Genomic DNA, 16,313 nt, shown 5'->3' on the forward strand with positions numbered 1-16,313 from the left:
TCTCTCTCTCTCTCTCTCTCTCTCTCTCTCTCTCTCTCTCTCTCTCTCTCTCATTCTCTCACTTGCTCTGGATGAGCCTCTCTCTTATGTTCATAATCCCATGTACTGATACACTACTTCAGCACAGAGTGAAAGAATGCTGACAGGGTCAGATGAGTGATCTACCATAGCACTGCTGACTGAGGTGGCGTCAGCTACAACATGGGGCTCACCAAGCTTCTGGCTATCTGGCCATCACTCTGCCTCAGCTGTGCTCCAGCCACCATCTCTTCTTAATATACTGTTTGTTCCCTCTTTGTGTGCAACACCTTCTCCACCTGCAGCTGGTGTGCACATCTTAGATAGGACCTTTGCCTAAGAACCCTGTCTAAGGGCTTTTTATCTTTATATAGAAGAAAAAACTTATGGGCTGATTTGCTCTTTTAGAAAACCCTGTGGCTTCTGTTGTAATGTCTGGAGCAGAGGCCAAGAGTAGGGAGAGCAGATAGAGGTTCCATTGTGGTCCAAGATATTAGTCTTTGTGCCATGGACTAACACCTTGTCCCAAGGTGTATTCATAAAATGGGTAATATATAGGATCATTTCAGTGTTCCACCCAAGCATGGATTATTATGTATGTTCTGTATAATGAGTATATCAAACCCATGTTATAAAGTTTCTTTCAACATGATTTGATTCATGATGTCATAGACAATTGAAAGAAAATATCAAGTAAATATAGATCACTTTTATCAATGTAGGATGAAGCAGGAACATTGGGAGGAGAGAGGCTGGAACCTCTGGCTTCCTCTCACACTACTTGGGTGTGTTGGGAACTCTTAGTGAGTGAGGGGTGGGCTCCCTGGTGGGGTGGTCAGGAGTTAATGCAGCTCTGGTCTTTCTTTTCCCTGCAGGTACTTATGGACCATTGGTAAGAATGTGTGGAAGAGGTGGAAGAAGAGGTTCTTTGTGTTGGTGCAGGTAACTTTTCAACACTGTCATCAGTCTTAAGAGCTATCTGTCTTACAGATGCAGCAGGATGAATGCATGCTTTTGACCTGAGGTATGGCTCACAGAGGCCACAAGGCCCAAGCATTGAATGCCACAATGTTTTCCAGATTATAAACTCATGAAGTCACAGAGAGCTTTCTTCCTCCCATACCTGTAAAATCTTCCCTTTTTAATGTTTTCTGGATTTTGCCAGTTCGACTATTACTGTCAATACCTCAAAGAACACCTGTAGATACACAGACCTATACACAGAAGGAGACTCACACACAGAGACCAGTAATGAGTTGCTAATGTTTAAAATGGTATCTTCACTCTCTCCGATGCATCTAAACATTTCCCCACAGGCTTGTAATAAAAGTCCTCAAAGCCCTTCCCCAATCCCTTTTGCTGTTGGTTTGTGCTTCAAATTTTTTCAGTTTGTCATTAAATTTGCCACGAACTCTATCCATGAAGCCTCCACCAGGGCACAGAAGCCATAACTCAGTCTCCAAACTGCTAATCGCAATGCTCTCTGAATCACATCTCAAAGTGAGGCACCTTGTGATTGTGCTTCTTGAGCTATCTGACTAATGTTTGGAGCCATGTCTGCACTGACCCTCACTGTGTGGCCACTCCCTCCTGGTTCTAAGTAACTATACAAGTTTCTGGCAACACTTGTCAGACCTACACCTGTACAGACCTATTCAAGTATGCCTTTGGGCTACTTTGGGGCTAGCTGCATTCCAATCCACCCTTTGTTGCTTCTGTGTTCCCCACACCACCCTCACACCTTCCCAGTGTCCACAGAAGCCTTCACCAACTGTTTGATGCAAGGAAGACAAAGGAAGAGAAGAGCCATTCCTGGCAATGCCAGGTGGGTCTAAGGAAGTCAGATCATGTGGTCTAGACAGTAGCTGATGACATCTTCCCAGAGAGTAAGCAAGCATTATCTCTCTAGGACAAAGAGTCTCTCTACATTCTGAGTACCTAAGAGTGCTTTACTCAACATGTGACTTATCTCTGAGAATCATTGAAAATGAAGGATGTTTAGAAGCAGCTGATCTCAGGCTAGGGAGAAGACTCCACCAGGAAAGTGCTTGCCAGCCAAGCATTTGATTCCTAGAACTCATATAAAAAATAAATAAAAATAATTTACACTATTGTAAATCCCAGTGCCAAAAAAGCAGCAATGGGGAGTTCTCTGGGGCTCACTGGACAGCCAGTCTAAATGAATTGGCCCTCATCAGATTCAGTAAGGGACCTTGTCTCCAAAACTAAAGTGGAGAGTAACGGTCTCCAGGTGCACGTGTGAAAGTAATGTGCATCTGTACACACGTGTGCGCACACACTCATATACATATTCATACAAGTAGCTGACCTCTCTCTTTAGAAAAAGAAGCTCTAGGGGAAGAAACTGGGTGGGTGTGTGGAGATGATATTTGTAGAAAATGTCATAGAAATTGTGTCTGCATGCTGTGTAGTGAACCCAAAAGAAGAGAATGGCTTTTCTGGGCTGTGCAACTGGAACACAGATGTTTTGGGGCCTTCACACACTTCCTTTAAGAGGAGATGAGAATCACACCATGGCTTTTAAAAAAAAAGAAAAAAGAAAGAAAAGAAAAGAAAAGAAAAGAAAAGAAAAGAAAAGAAAAGAAAAGAAAAAAGCTGTGTGCTGACTTTGGAAAAACATAAAAGGGCACAGGCTGTCTGAAATTCTATGGCATTCCTAGAGAGCAGCAGAAATGCATTGTGGGATGCCAAGAGGCTTCTTATGAGTAAGGGGTGCTCCCTGCCTTTTATCGTAGCACACCCACACACTAATCAAGCCTCTGCCTCAGTGAGATCAGACCCTTCATCACTTACCAGTCTGAGCAGCGTCTGGAAGTGGCATGTCAGCTCCTTTATCATAGTGAAGGAGAAGCCAGCATTAAGCCTCTAGTGCCCTGTCTTGGTCTCATGGTATTGACTACAGACTGCCTACACGCAGGGCTTCCTGTTGTTCACTGAACTAAGGATCAAGGAAACTAACTGGATAGTTATATGCAAACAGCACGCCAAGACCTCCTCAGCCGTGATCCCTGAAATCCCTATACATGCCCTATAAGTTTAGCTGCAGCCTGTAATCCAGAGATGGCAGAGGTCTTTGGCATCCTGAATCAGGGAGTTCCTTTGGACTCAGTGTCAATCTGTGGGCGTGTGGCAAGGACCAGATGCACCTTTGTCACTACCACTGACCACACTGTGGGAAAACCATTGGTATCTAGAATGACTCCCGTTCCACAGAGCTCCGTTCAGTACTCAGAATCCCTGACCTGGGTGTACAAGTGCAGAGGCAAAGGGAAGTGTGTGCCAATTCCAGATCACAAAGTCCCAACTCTTCTCCATTTATATCTTAAAGTTGTTTTTCTTGGAGCTGGGAATATAGCTCAGTTGGTACAGTCGGACACTAACATGCAATGAGCTTTGGAATCTCTCCCCAGCACATCATAAGCAAGCTGCTGTCATGAATGCCTGGGAGGGGGAGGCAGAAGGATCAGAAGCTAAAGGTCATCCTTGGCTAAGTCGCAAGCTCAAGGCCAACCTTGAACCTTGAGAACCTGTCTCAAAAAGTGTATTGTAATTCTCCAATATGAAAACTATTGCTGGGTTTAAAAGGGAGGTGTTTGGTTTCCCCTTTCTTCAAAGTATTTCATCCCAATATCAGTATTGCCAAATCATATTTTAAATTTCTCCTAACATGCTAATTAATAATAGCATATTTCTATGGTCCTATGGAGTTCACAAAGTATTTGCAAAGCTGGTCTTTGCAGGTACCTATACTACAGTGAGTATAAATTGTCTCCAAATTTAACATTAGGGCTGAGGCTCAACATGCTTTTGTGACCTGTTCAAAGATAGAGGCTGATAGAGCTAGAGAGATTGTTCAGTGGTCTTGAGAAGACCCAGGATCGATTCCCAGTACCCATCTTGTGATTCACACCCAGCTGTAACTTCAGCTCCGGGAATCTGACACTCTCTTCTGAGCTCCACAGACATACATGCACATAAAACACCTCTACACAAAAATAAAATTAATTAACAATTAAAGATGGCGAGTGATGAGCAGCTAGCTGTGAAGCATAGCACATGCCTCATGCAACGGAACATCTAGGTGAGTCTGGTGCCCAGAGAGATTTACACACACACACACACACACACACACACAGGTCCTAGGATTCATTTACTTAAACCCACTTCTGTTTCTGGTTTCCAACAGAGTGGTTTACAATTGTAAGACTGTGTTTCCACACAATTCTACAGAAGGATGTACGCAGAGTTACATTCCAGTTGCAAATGTCAGGAAACAAGCCAAATCTAGTGATTGCCCTCTTTTGGCTAGTTTTTTTAAAGATAGTCTCTCTCTCTCTCTCTCTCTCTCTCTCTCTCTCTCTCTCTCTCTCCATATATATATATATATATATATATATATATATATATATATGTGTGTGTGTGTGTGTGTGTGTGTGTGTGTGTGTGTGTGTGTATACACATACATACATAGGCTTTCACTGAATACACAAACACACACACACACAAACACATTCAGTCTGCCCTTTAACTGGTGGTCTTCCTGCTTCTGCTCCTCGAGTGCTGGGATGAAGGCTGTACACCACCACACCCAACACCTTGATTTGTTTTGTTTTATCTTATACGTTTGTTTTTCAGTCCTGGGGATCAGACAGGTGCCCTGGACTCAGCCTATACTATCATGCTCTACCACTGAGCACTCACACTTCAGTCATCTCAACTAAGGCTCTGATTCACTCATCTGATTTCAAAAAATTTACCTATTTGGAATTTTCTCTGACCCCAATACACACACAAGATGCTAATGTTGGCAACTTCTACCCACTCCTTTATAAACCCCTTTCTACTTTAAAAACAGCAGAAAGTGAACCAAAGTAGCAATAGTCTGGTCATCTGTAAAATAAAATTTTGATCAAAGCCTTGGGAATTCCAGAGCCCATCCTCAATTCTACCCAGAGAGTCATTGCTAAAGATCCCCTTGACATAAAATAGGATTCTGCCTGTCACTTGGAACCATTAATTCTCTACTCTGTGCTTCTTGGACTCTCTGACGTCAAAAATCACCTCCTATGCTCTGCCTGTGGCACGATCCAATAACATTTCCCAGTTCCTTAACTTCCCATCCAAATAAATCCAAAGCCACGTGTAGCATGGTGGAGAGCACGCACCTAGAATGTGTGAGAACCTGAGTCCAGTCCCAGAACTTCTCAAAATGAACGAAAATTGCAGTTTAAGGGGAAAACTGCATTTCACTGGGAATAGCTTTCTATTAACAAGATGTGGCAGCTTTAAAATAATTAAAGTTCTCAAATCTTTGTTAGCTCCTTGGTGACCTCCAAGCACTCTAGAAAAACTGAGATGCATCTAAAACTCAGGATAATAGCCCAAGGATATGCTCCCCTCTTTTGAATCCTAAAGTAAATTGTTGGATCTTAAAGGAAAAATAAAACCACACCCAATGAGCCAACTCAGGTTTGTTTAGTTTGTGGTGGTGGTGGTGTTGTTGTTGCTGCTGCTGCTGCTGCTGCTGCTGCTGCTGCTGCTGCTGTTGCTGATGCTGTTGTTATTTTGGTTTGGGTTTTTTTTTTGTTGGGGGGTTGTTGTTTTATTTTGTTTTGTTTCGGTTTTTTACCAAGTCACACAGCCTCAGCCTGCAGGGCATGTCATCAGTACTTCCAGAAGAGGGCAGCAGCAGACAGCACTGCGGAGAGGGAGCCACTGAAACAGGAAAGAAAAAAAGTAAAAGGTTCAGGAGTAGTAGAAGCCTGCATCTTGAAGTCATGCACTTTTGCTGTGGTATTTACCTGAACCTCAAGTGCATATTGGCATCTTTCTGGCTGACCTCATTGACAAACTCCACCCTGTCTCCTGTTGCCAAGTGAAAGAACTAATCTCAATCAGCACAGGAGAGATCTAGCTGTGTCTCCTGTCCTTGTTTTGTGGTGAGGGCATTATAGAGAATTTGTTGTGGGTAGGACCAGCCACAGGTTGAAATGGCCTGGTACTGTACATGGAGAGGCACTGTAAATCATGGAGAAGGATGTCATGGATTAAACGCATGTCTCCCATGTGTCAGACTCATTTAGCAAAAAAGCAGTTGTTATTTGACCAGGTTTGCTTGTGGTATTGTAAATAGAACAAAGATATTCCTTCAAAGGACTGATCTCCTACAGGGAAGTCCTTCTTTGAGCTGCACGATGAGGCCAGATTCACAAGGACTACTTAGATACACACACTGATAGAATGATTGCTGTACAAGCCTCACATATGATGTGGGAATCTCAGTAACTTCCCAGTAACAAGATGATATACAGGGATGAGGGGGGGGAGGAGTAAGGGACAGAAGGGAGCACAACACAGACGAGAGAGCTTTGAGGCTGAAAGATGACAGTTTACTGGAACTAGGCAGTAATCCAGCTTCTATGACCACCCCCATTTGCACTCAGACGTCTGTTATAGGAGAACAGGGGGTCCTGGGATGCTCTGCTTGTCATAAGGAACTAGTTCATGTCCCTTATGAAAGTTCTCAGTCTGGTCTAGCCTGGGAGATTCTTCCAAATCCCAAATTGGGCAGTAAAGTTCTCATCAGAAACCAACAGAGGGCAGCATCAGACAAACCAGCCCCGTGAATACGCTTACTCTGAACCTTCAGGACTCGGGACAGCGCAACCTATTGTGGAGCCTGAAAGCACCAGTTTCTTAATTACCCTTAAAAAGAGACCAGTCTCACTCGATGAGACTACAGTTCTCCCTGGCTGGGTTCAAAGTCTTAGAATTGTCTCTTTCAATAAAGGGGAGTAAGGGGTGAGGGATGTGGCAGTCCTTCACCGAGGCATTTGACATCCATGGATGACGGTAAATGTGCCTGTTAGCTTGGCTGGAAGCTGGGGGTAGGCCTGCTTTGCCACGGGCTCCTTGCCAATAGGCCAGATGTAGAAAAGGGAAGCATCCTCGCCAGTTCTGCATACACAGTGACAACAGGGTCCTGAAGGCGGGCCTGCAGCTTGGAGCACCACGCTGCACTGCCGTGGAATGCCAATATCAGTAAAGTGAGGGCTGCCATTTAGGGCGCCAGTGACAACGGCCATGCCATAGGGGCTTGGGGCTGCCTGGCTGTGACTGGCACCTAGCAGTCGAGTGCTCATTGCTTGTGACAGCATGTCACTGTGGCGCTTGTCTAAGACGAAGGGGAGACTTTACCAAGTCCCTGCGAGTGCCCCTTCAATAGCAGTGGGTAGCCAAAAATCAAATCGAGAAACTCAATACTGATGAAAGCAACGCTTGCTATATATGAATGCAGTGTGTGTGCACGCGTGCACGTGAGCATGGATGTGTGTGCATGAGGGGGGAAGCATACCTTTGTGTGAGTTCAAGTACATAAATGCCACAGAGCAGGTCAGAAACCAACCTTGGGTGTCAGTCTTTGACTTCCACCATGTTTGGAGGCAAGATTTCTTGTTGCTCTTCACCATGTATGCAGTTTGACCAGCCTGTAGGCTTCTGGGCATCATCTCCCACCTCTGCCTCTCTTCTTTCCATAGAGGCATTGCGATTACAGATTCACACTACCCATATGGCTTTACATAAGTTCTAAGGAACCAAACCCTGGTCCTCATGCTTGCTGGACAAGTGCCTTACCCACCAAGCCATCTTCTGAGCCTTTTAAACAACTGCAAAGAAATGAATTTTTGTTCTCTAACTACTGGCCAAGATTATATTGGGCAACACGCATAGAACTGTTGCCATCCAGTCAGCCTTATGTCACCAAAGAATGGCAATGTGTGGTTCTAACCCAATCACACAAGAACAACAATACGGGAAGAGGTAGTACACAGTGTAACCCCAGAACCCAGAATATGGGGGAGGAGAATCAGAAATTCAAGATCAACCTGAGACATAAGGAGACCTGTCTCAAAATAATAAATCGAAGGCTGGAAAAACAGCCCAGAAACTACATTAAAGGGGGCTTGCTGGCCAGTCAGCACAGCCTAATCTGTGACTTACAGGCTGATGAGAAACACTGTCTCAAACAACAGGGTGAATAAATGTCACCTGAAACTAACCTCTAGCCTTCAAACACAGGTTCACATTCCTGTAAATATACCTACACCTCTGCCACATATACATGAGCACCCACATGAATATGCATACACTCGACAAAAATAAAAGCCAAACTACAGTAATGGTAACAGCTGACTGTTCCTAAGTGCCTACTAAATGCCAAGGACAGTCTCTTATTTCCATTCTTCACATGAACCCACTCTAACTAAACTCGTGGACCACTGTCAGATTCTATATCCGATGTGAATGAGACAGCAGAGCTCTGGGGCTTCAGTTAAATGTGGATGGTTCCCAAAGTAGGATGAGCCTTGGTGGAGCAGTCTCACAGTCTGCTTTTCTGTCCCGCAGGTCAGCCAGTACACTTTTGCCATGTGCAGCTACCGAGAAAAGAAAGCAGAGCCTCAGGAACTCCTCCAGTTGGACGGCTACACCGTGGATTACACTGATCCTCAGCCAGGTACCCACCCCTTCCTTGGCCACGCCCACACACAAAAGGCAAGCTCATGTTGGCAAGATCGTTGGTCCATGTTAGGCAGTAACCTGTTACACTAGTGAGTCTCTAGTTGGAAGCCAAAAGGAAACACACGCTTTGGGGTTTATGTACCTGGGACCACATCAATGATTAACTCTACTGTATGCTGCTGAAAATATCCATGAGAAAGAATATGTACTTGTAAACCAGGGACTGCATTTGTGTGAGACTATGGTGTGTGCACGCGCGTGTGTGTGTGTGTGTGTGTGTGTGTGTATGTGTGTGTCTTCGTGTGTACATGTGAGTGTACATGTTTGTGCATGTGGAGACCACAAGTTGGAATCAGGAGTATTCAGTTGTTCTCTTTATTGAACCAGGAGCTCAGTGATTGGCTAGGCTGGAGTGATGGCCATCAAGTGCCAAAGTGTCTGCCCTCTCCAGCACCTGGCTGACAGGTATAAGCCCAGCTGTTACATGGGTGCTGAAAATGAGACCCTCACTCTTGCATGGTAAGCACCTTACCAGCAGAGTCAACTCTTCAGTCCCTAGCTCAGCCGTCACTTCAGCCCCAGTGTGTGTCATTGTTTTGGTGTCCAAGAGAAGCTGCCTCCCTGCGTGCTTGTCCCCTGGCCAGAGTCCAAGAACACACAAGGTTAGCTGGTGGAATGGGAGGAAGAAACTTGTGCTACCCACTGTATTCCTTACAAGATGCCTCTCCCTGACTCGAAGCGTTGACGCGCCTGGGCTTATGAAGCGAAGAGCGCCTTGCAAGTGGTGGTATTTCTTGTAAGTTCTACATCACATACATTCTACATCCTGCCCCCTCACACCTCTCCCCATACCCATTTTATTTTTTTCCCAGAAAACTGAATAGAAATCAGTCTCAAAGAACCTTCAGAATGGGTGGGGGGGTGCGAAATCATTTCAGCATATTAATGAACAACAAGCACCAGCAGCCCTCTCCCGGAGAAGTTCATTTTTATGCCAAATCTGCACAAGGCTTTTCCAACCACACTGCATCATTTGGCCCAAAACCTTTTTTTCAACTCCCATATTGCTCTTCCACGTGCAACAAAATACACAGGAGGGAAAAAAAAAAAGCAGAGTTTGAGAGAAGATGGGGTATAATGGGATATTAACTCAAAAAGGTACGACAAAGAAAAGCTCATTCCTGCCCACTTAAGGACATCAGTCTCCTCAAAATCTTGGCCCTGGGGGATTCAAGCAAGTCAAACTTTCCAATTTCTATTTGTAAGTACATCCTGCCAGAGTATCCACTGTACAGCGCTGACTCCATAAGATCTGAGTTCAAATTTTGCCCAGAAGCTTTCCTAATGAACAGGAGTTCAAAATGAACCTTCTGTGCAACATGTCCGAATGACAGGATCCTGCATTTAAAAAGCCAGCAGTTGGGACACTGTGAGGTGGTTTGTATTTCTCTCAAGTTTCTTTTTTCTCTCTCGGGGTTTCTTTTTACAAGGAAAACAGTTGTGCCTAAGACATATATCTTAGAGAAGGAGGCCAGAAGGCCAGTATGACAAAGAAAACCAAGGTCATTATATACCAGGGATTCTTACTGAGCCAATCCTCACTCCTGCTTCTGAATGACCACCAATGCCATTGCATGTCAGGGACTCCTGTCAAGACAACCCCCAACTCCCTCTCTTCTGTGTGGTTACACCAGACCCTCATCACAATACCACAAGCAAGTAGGATCAGAAACGTCATCCTCTTTTTCAAATTAAGAAACAGACTGGAGAGATCTAAGGCCATCTGAGAGTGGAGCCAGGACCTGGAACCAACCCACGTCACCCTCTTCTGCTTGACACTGAACAATTACAGCACAGCTACCCATGGAACTTACCGATTAAATTGGGGCTTCCATGGCAGGAAGGTGGAGGTAGGGAGCTTCTATTCCACACACTGGAATGACACCTGAATATTCTCATTTTTAGGTTTATATTTATTTTTACCCTATGTGTATGAGTGTTTTGCCTGAATGTACGAAACTATACCATATGCTGCAGTACCCACAGGGGCCAGAAGAGGGTGTCAGATCCCCTGGAACTAGGGTTAGACGTGGTTGTGATTTGCTGTGGGGGTGCTGAGAACTGAACCTAGGTCCTCTACAAGAGCATCAATAGCCTTTAACCACTGAACCAGTGTTTCAACCCTGCATGTATACTCTTATTGTCCCCACATCGATCCAATGAGATGTAATTTCTTCCTGAGAGATATAAATAGGAAGCTAATTGACTGTGTTCTTGAAGGTAACAAGCTTTTCTCTGCCTATTCCTGTGTTAAGTCCTATTTATTTCCCAAGTAACTTTCAGTTGAAATGTAAATTTAATATTTCTACGGTCCTAACATATTATTTTTTCTTTCTCATGATCTTGGGGATAGACACTAGGGTCACTAGACAAACACTCAGCTACTGAGTTAATGCCCCAGTCCCTAAACTCTGTATTTGACTGTTAAAAATCTCTGGTCCTAGCCAGGCAGTGGTGGCGCACGCCTTTAATCCCAGCACTTGGGAGGCAGAGGCAGGTAGATTTCTGAGTTCGAGGCCAGCCTGGTCTACAGAGTGAGTTCCAGGACAGCCAGGACTACACAGAGAAACCCTGTCTCGAAAAACAAAAACAAAACAAAAAAAAAAAAAAAAAAAAAATCTCTGGTTCTTAGTGAGGAGCCAGGAAGAGGTAGGCAAAATTCTCATACTCCCCTAATCACTAGAGGGGGTTCCTGTATAGTATGCACTTGGCCAATTTTATCTATGGAGGTGTAAGCAAATTAATAACAATATAGTCATATCTTCAGAGATTAGGGGATGCTCTTGGATGGTGAGCCTATTAGTCAAAAAAGACATTAGAGTCTGTCTTCCTCCTCCTCCTCCTCTTAACTTTATGCGGGCTCTATAAAGTTGTTGGCAGGCTCAGAACCATTGTAGCCTATTCATTTTTACCTTAAGAAAAGATGTAACTGGAACTCCTTGCAAGGCTTGAGACAGTGGGAAATACATCTCAAGTGAGGCACCCCTGGTGTCTACTGATTGTAGCAAGGTGACACATCTCCAAGGTTAGCGTGAGAGTAGGCACATGATCTGTTGACTTGTTCTTCCTCTTGTCTCCTTGATGCTCATTGAGGCATCCCTCAAAGCTCTTCCTCCACTTCTAAATTTTCCTTCTTATCATGTCATCCAGGTTCCTGGTTTGTTAAATGTGCACCACACCATTCTTGCTAAAGAACACATTTTATACAAGTTATGAGAAACCAAGTAAATACCTCCTCAGAATCAAAACCACCAGAAAACTCCTCTCAAAGCTGTTTTGATGCAGAATCACTGGATCCTCTTTGTAAAAAAGTAGCTGGGGCTGGAAAGTGTGTCCTTAGTGAAGGTCCTGGCTACTCTTGCAGAGGGACAGGAGTTCTGGTTCCAGCACCCACATTAGGGTCTCACAACCAATTGTAACTCCAGCCACAGGGAATTGATGGTCTCTTCTGGTCTCCACAGGCACACGTATACACATGCCCATACAAACAGATATATATGTATAAATAAATAACTTACAAACAAAGAGAATGTAGGTATTTATTGATCTTAGCCCTTGGCCATTATCAATGAAATATCGCCACAATGTATAAACACTTGTAAAAGAGCTACCTGGATTAACATGATGAGCTCAGTGTAGAAGACTTCACATAACTGCAATGACACCTATCACTGCTCTGCTGTAGACAGACTCCTGATTGGTCTTGCTGGCAGCTTGGAGATGCTTATCAATCATTCATGCACCTCTTGGCTCTCAACTAATGGGGAGATGATACAGGTCTGACAAAGGTAAGAACTTTATATCTAGCTAGAGAAACACCACCTCACTGAAAATGCAGGCTTTGGAATATGTTGATGGACATAAGCTAACATTGGCCTCATTTTAAGTGCTGGCCTTGAGAACTACCTTCAGAAAAACTGAGACCATTTTTTTTTTCAACAAATATTTTTGAGCACCTACTTTGTGCTGTACATTATGCCAGATACCAGTGAAAGAGGTTGAATCAGATAAAACCTTGGTCCTTATGAAACAAAGTAAGCTAGGGAGCTTAGTAGACATTGGTAGACATAGTAGATGGCTGAAGAGATGGCTTAGCAATTAAGAGCACTTCCTGTTCTTGCAGAGAACAGTTTGGTTCCTAGCACACACATCAGGCAGCATACCACCTGCAACTCCAGATCCAGGGGCTCTGACATCTTCTTCTGGTTTCCGGTCTGCATGTGCCTACACACACACACACACACACACACACTAAAAAATAAAAACATCGTCAATTAAAAGAATAAGAGAGAAAGATAGTCAAGGTAAGATTGTCAGAGATAATTATGAGAGATAGAGGTCAAAGAAGACTCATAAGATTGTAACTTTCCAGTCAAGATATGTAGAAGGAGGTGTGTGAATCATGCAGATATGAACTGCCTACCTGAAAGAAAAAAGGTGGAAGAGAGTCAATTGATGTGGATTACAAACCTTGACAGAACCTGGGGTTTTGTTTCAATAGGATGGGGCCTCTGGTGAGCTGAGCAGAGAAACAGCATGATCTGTTTACTATATTAAGCATTGACCGGGTGCAATACTGAGAGTTGGCACTAGAACATGAGACTGGAAGTGCCTGGTTGAGCTAGGAGATTGCCAGATTCAGGGGCCAGCTCCAGTAGCAGCAGAAGGGTCCCTGCCCTGGTAACCCACAGCACCAATACCTGTGGGAGAAATTCATGAAAGATTCTAAACTAGCCCAAAGATTGCAGACAGCACTTCTCAGCCAAATAGGCTCAGCTCTCCTAAGGGGGCAAGAGGTTGAGATTAAAGCCCAGGACTTCAGCATTGAGTGTGACACGTTTGAGATGTCTATCCAAGTGCACAAGTCCAGAGAGCCACCACTAGTCTAGGTCTGGAGTTGAAGGAAGGACTCCAAAGGGAAGGAATGTGAAGTTCCTCTCAGCACATTCTTAGCACATGAAAGTTATCACCAGGAGCTGTAAATGCAGGAAAGAAAGAACAGGATGTCAGGTGGTTCCACATTTAAAAGGTCAGGAGGAAGAAGAGGAAGAGCAGACAGTAAACCAAGCAGAGCAGCCGCCACATGCTGAGAGGTAAGTGGAGTGTCAGGTTTCTTGAAAGAGAACCGGAAGTGAGTGTGGATTGCAGCTGATCCTGTGTTACAGTGAGCAGAGTTAAGATTTCTCATTGAAGATTGGATGTGGCTGCGCTAATATCATTGGTGCCCTTGACAACGGAGGTTTTAGGCAGGCAGCAGCCAGATTAGAGGGGCTTTATGGTCAAATGGAGAGGGCTTCTTGCTGCCCAGTGATGATTCTCTGATTGATAGCATCAGCATTTTCAGAGAGCTTGTTGGAAGCTCAGGGTCTCAGGCTTCACTACAAACAGAAACTGGGATCAGAAACTGCACTTGATCAAAATGCCTAGGTATGTCACATGTGCAGAAGTGACAGAGAAGCCTTAGTAGATATGTTCTTTTCACTGTAAAGAGAAGAACCACAGGACAGTAGCTGAAAGGAGAAGGGGCCAAGAGAAGTGGTTGTTGTGACAGTGGTGCTGATGGTGATGCTGATGTTGGTCGTGATGCTGCTTTTGATGATGGTAGTGCTGGTGGTGATGATGATGATTTAGGGAAGAACTGTGTTTATAAGCAGGTGTTTAATGTGGTTGTTTGATGTATTGTCACTGGCAAGACAAAGAAAGAGATATGAGCCAGCCTTAAAATGCTTCTTAAATACCTGGTCTCACTCAGTGGCCAAGTCATTTACAGTCATCCCATCCAGAAGTCAGATAAATTGCTCCTCCCAATTCTGGCCCAAAGAAAAGCAGTAGAAATTGCTTGCTAGAGACTGCTCCCTGTTGATATTCTCACAGCTCAGCTTAGATAGTGCTCTTTATTTCCTTGCAGGTTTGGAGGGTGGCCGAGCCTTCTTCAATGCAGTCAAAGAAGGAGACACAGTGATATTTGCAAGTGATGATGAACAAGATCGAATCTTGTGGGTCCAAGCTATGTACAGGGCCACTGGGCAGTCGCACAAACCTGTGCCCCCAACCCAGGTGCAGAAGCTCAACGCCAAGGGCGGAAACGTGCCTCAGCTGGATGCCCCCATCTCGCAGTTTTGTAAGTACATATGCTATTTCTTAAAAAAAAAATAATAATAGTTCTGTAAAGTAAGTCTTCCAAAGTTGAATGAGAAAAATGAGTTGCTTTTATATGTAAGATTCTAAAATCACATTTGCTAGGGGCATGTAGCTAATGCAGGGTGAAACTTGGGGCAAAATCTTAGATGAAAGTAATTTTAAAGTGCAATACTTGACATTCTCTACCAAGGACTAAACAAAGGAATGCATATTTTATATCTATGCCTATCTTTTGATTTTTGCCGAGAGTTTGGAATTCACAGCCAAATGCGTATTTGTTTGAGTCCCTCAAATATAGTAGATTCCGTATATCGGTGCTTCGCCTCCTCCTATTAAAAGGAATTTAAAAATAGGGATGATTTGAAATAAACTTAAATCTGCAATTTAGAACCATTTAAAAATAAATGATGACATTATCACATGCAGTGGGGAAAAAAAAAATGGTACCTAAAATCACATTCTGAGCAGAGATATCAGAGCCCCAAAGGCAGCCCCACTTCATCTGCTGTCCCCTGCAGCCCCAGTTCATCTGCAGTCCCCTGCAGCCCCAGTTCATCTGCAATCCTCTGCCTCTGTTTCTCTGTACTTTTTGTCTTGCCACTTTTGGCCCCAAATCTCCCAATACTTCTAAAACCCAGGATACGGTGAAAGCCAAAGCTAGATTTTTATTTTAAGAAAACAAAAAAAAAAAATAAAGTCAGAGATCTGCAGACTCATTGTTTATTCTGCACAGAGATCTTCAGCTTTGTCTAGGGATAACTAAAGTGTGTGTTCATCCACGGAACTGTCATGGTGGTGTCTTATTTTAGTACGAGGCTCCCTCTTTCAGCATAGGTCACTGAGCACTTGTCTAGCAAGGAGACATATTAATGAGGAAGTCACATGAGACACTCTTCCTCTTACAGCATCTGCATCCCAGGAAATATTCAAGTTACCCCAATTCAGCCTCCCTCAAAGCCGACCATTTCACATACTGACAGATATCATGGCAAATATCACAAGGTGGTGAGTGACCAGATCAAGAGGATATTAGGCAAATAGACAGTCAAGGAAGCCTTCTTAGAGTTTAAGTCCAAATGCTAAGGCGATGGTTCCCAGCTCTAGGAGGCGTGGACATGAGACCAGAGGTCCCTTCAAGAACAGCCCAAAGCAGAGACTGTGCTTCCCAGGAGTACTTGCTCAGGGCTCCACTGTTGCTCTAGAGCCAAACCTGAGTGTGTATGTAATGATTTTGCAGCTATAAAATCTATAGAGGGAAATTACATTTTCAATGAGTCCCACTGCTGTGAACATTTCCATCTGATAAAGGTGTGGGGTTTTGGGGGAAGGCAAACTCTACTCATTGGAACCCCCAGTTCCGTATCAATGATTTCTTAAAGAAAGATGTGTTCTTTGGTGGAACCTGATGTACAATTCCACAAGGTGGCCTTCCACACAGAAAATCATGAAAGACTAAGGAACACATGAGGCTGAAGCTAGAGTTGAGGGGATAGCCCTGCAGTGACTACCCTTGAGTTGCCTGCTCTAAGATCTTGACTGACATAGGCATATCC

General features: G+C 44.1%; 1 protein-coding gene across 11 annotated transcripts in view; it reads left to right on the top strand.

Moving 5' to 3' along the window:
- Cadps (calcium dependent secretion activator) overlaps positions 1-16,313 on the top strand; it is a 434,854-nt gene that overhangs the window by 272,359 nt on the left and 146,182 nt on the right. For all 11 annotated transcript variants that reach the window (XM_028760516.1, XM_028760517.1, XM_028760521.1 and 8 more), the window contains exons 9-11: positions 894-960; positions 8,446-8,554; positions 14,528-14,740. In XM_028760516.1, coding sequence (XP_028616349.1) covers positions 894-960; positions 8,446-8,554; positions 14,528-14,740 — 389 coding nt within the window. The remainder of the gene's footprint in view (positions 1-893; positions 961-8,445; positions 8,555-14,527; positions 14,741-16,313) is intronic.

Source organism: Grammomys surdaster, unplaced genomic scaffold, assembly GCF_004785775.1.
Source record: "Grammomys surdaster isolate TR1022 unplaced genomic scaffold, NIH_TR_1.0 126546, whole genome shotgun sequence".
Taxonomy (NCBI): domain Eukaryota; kingdom Metazoa; phylum Chordata; class Mammalia; order Rodentia; family Muridae; genus Grammomys; species Grammomys surdaster.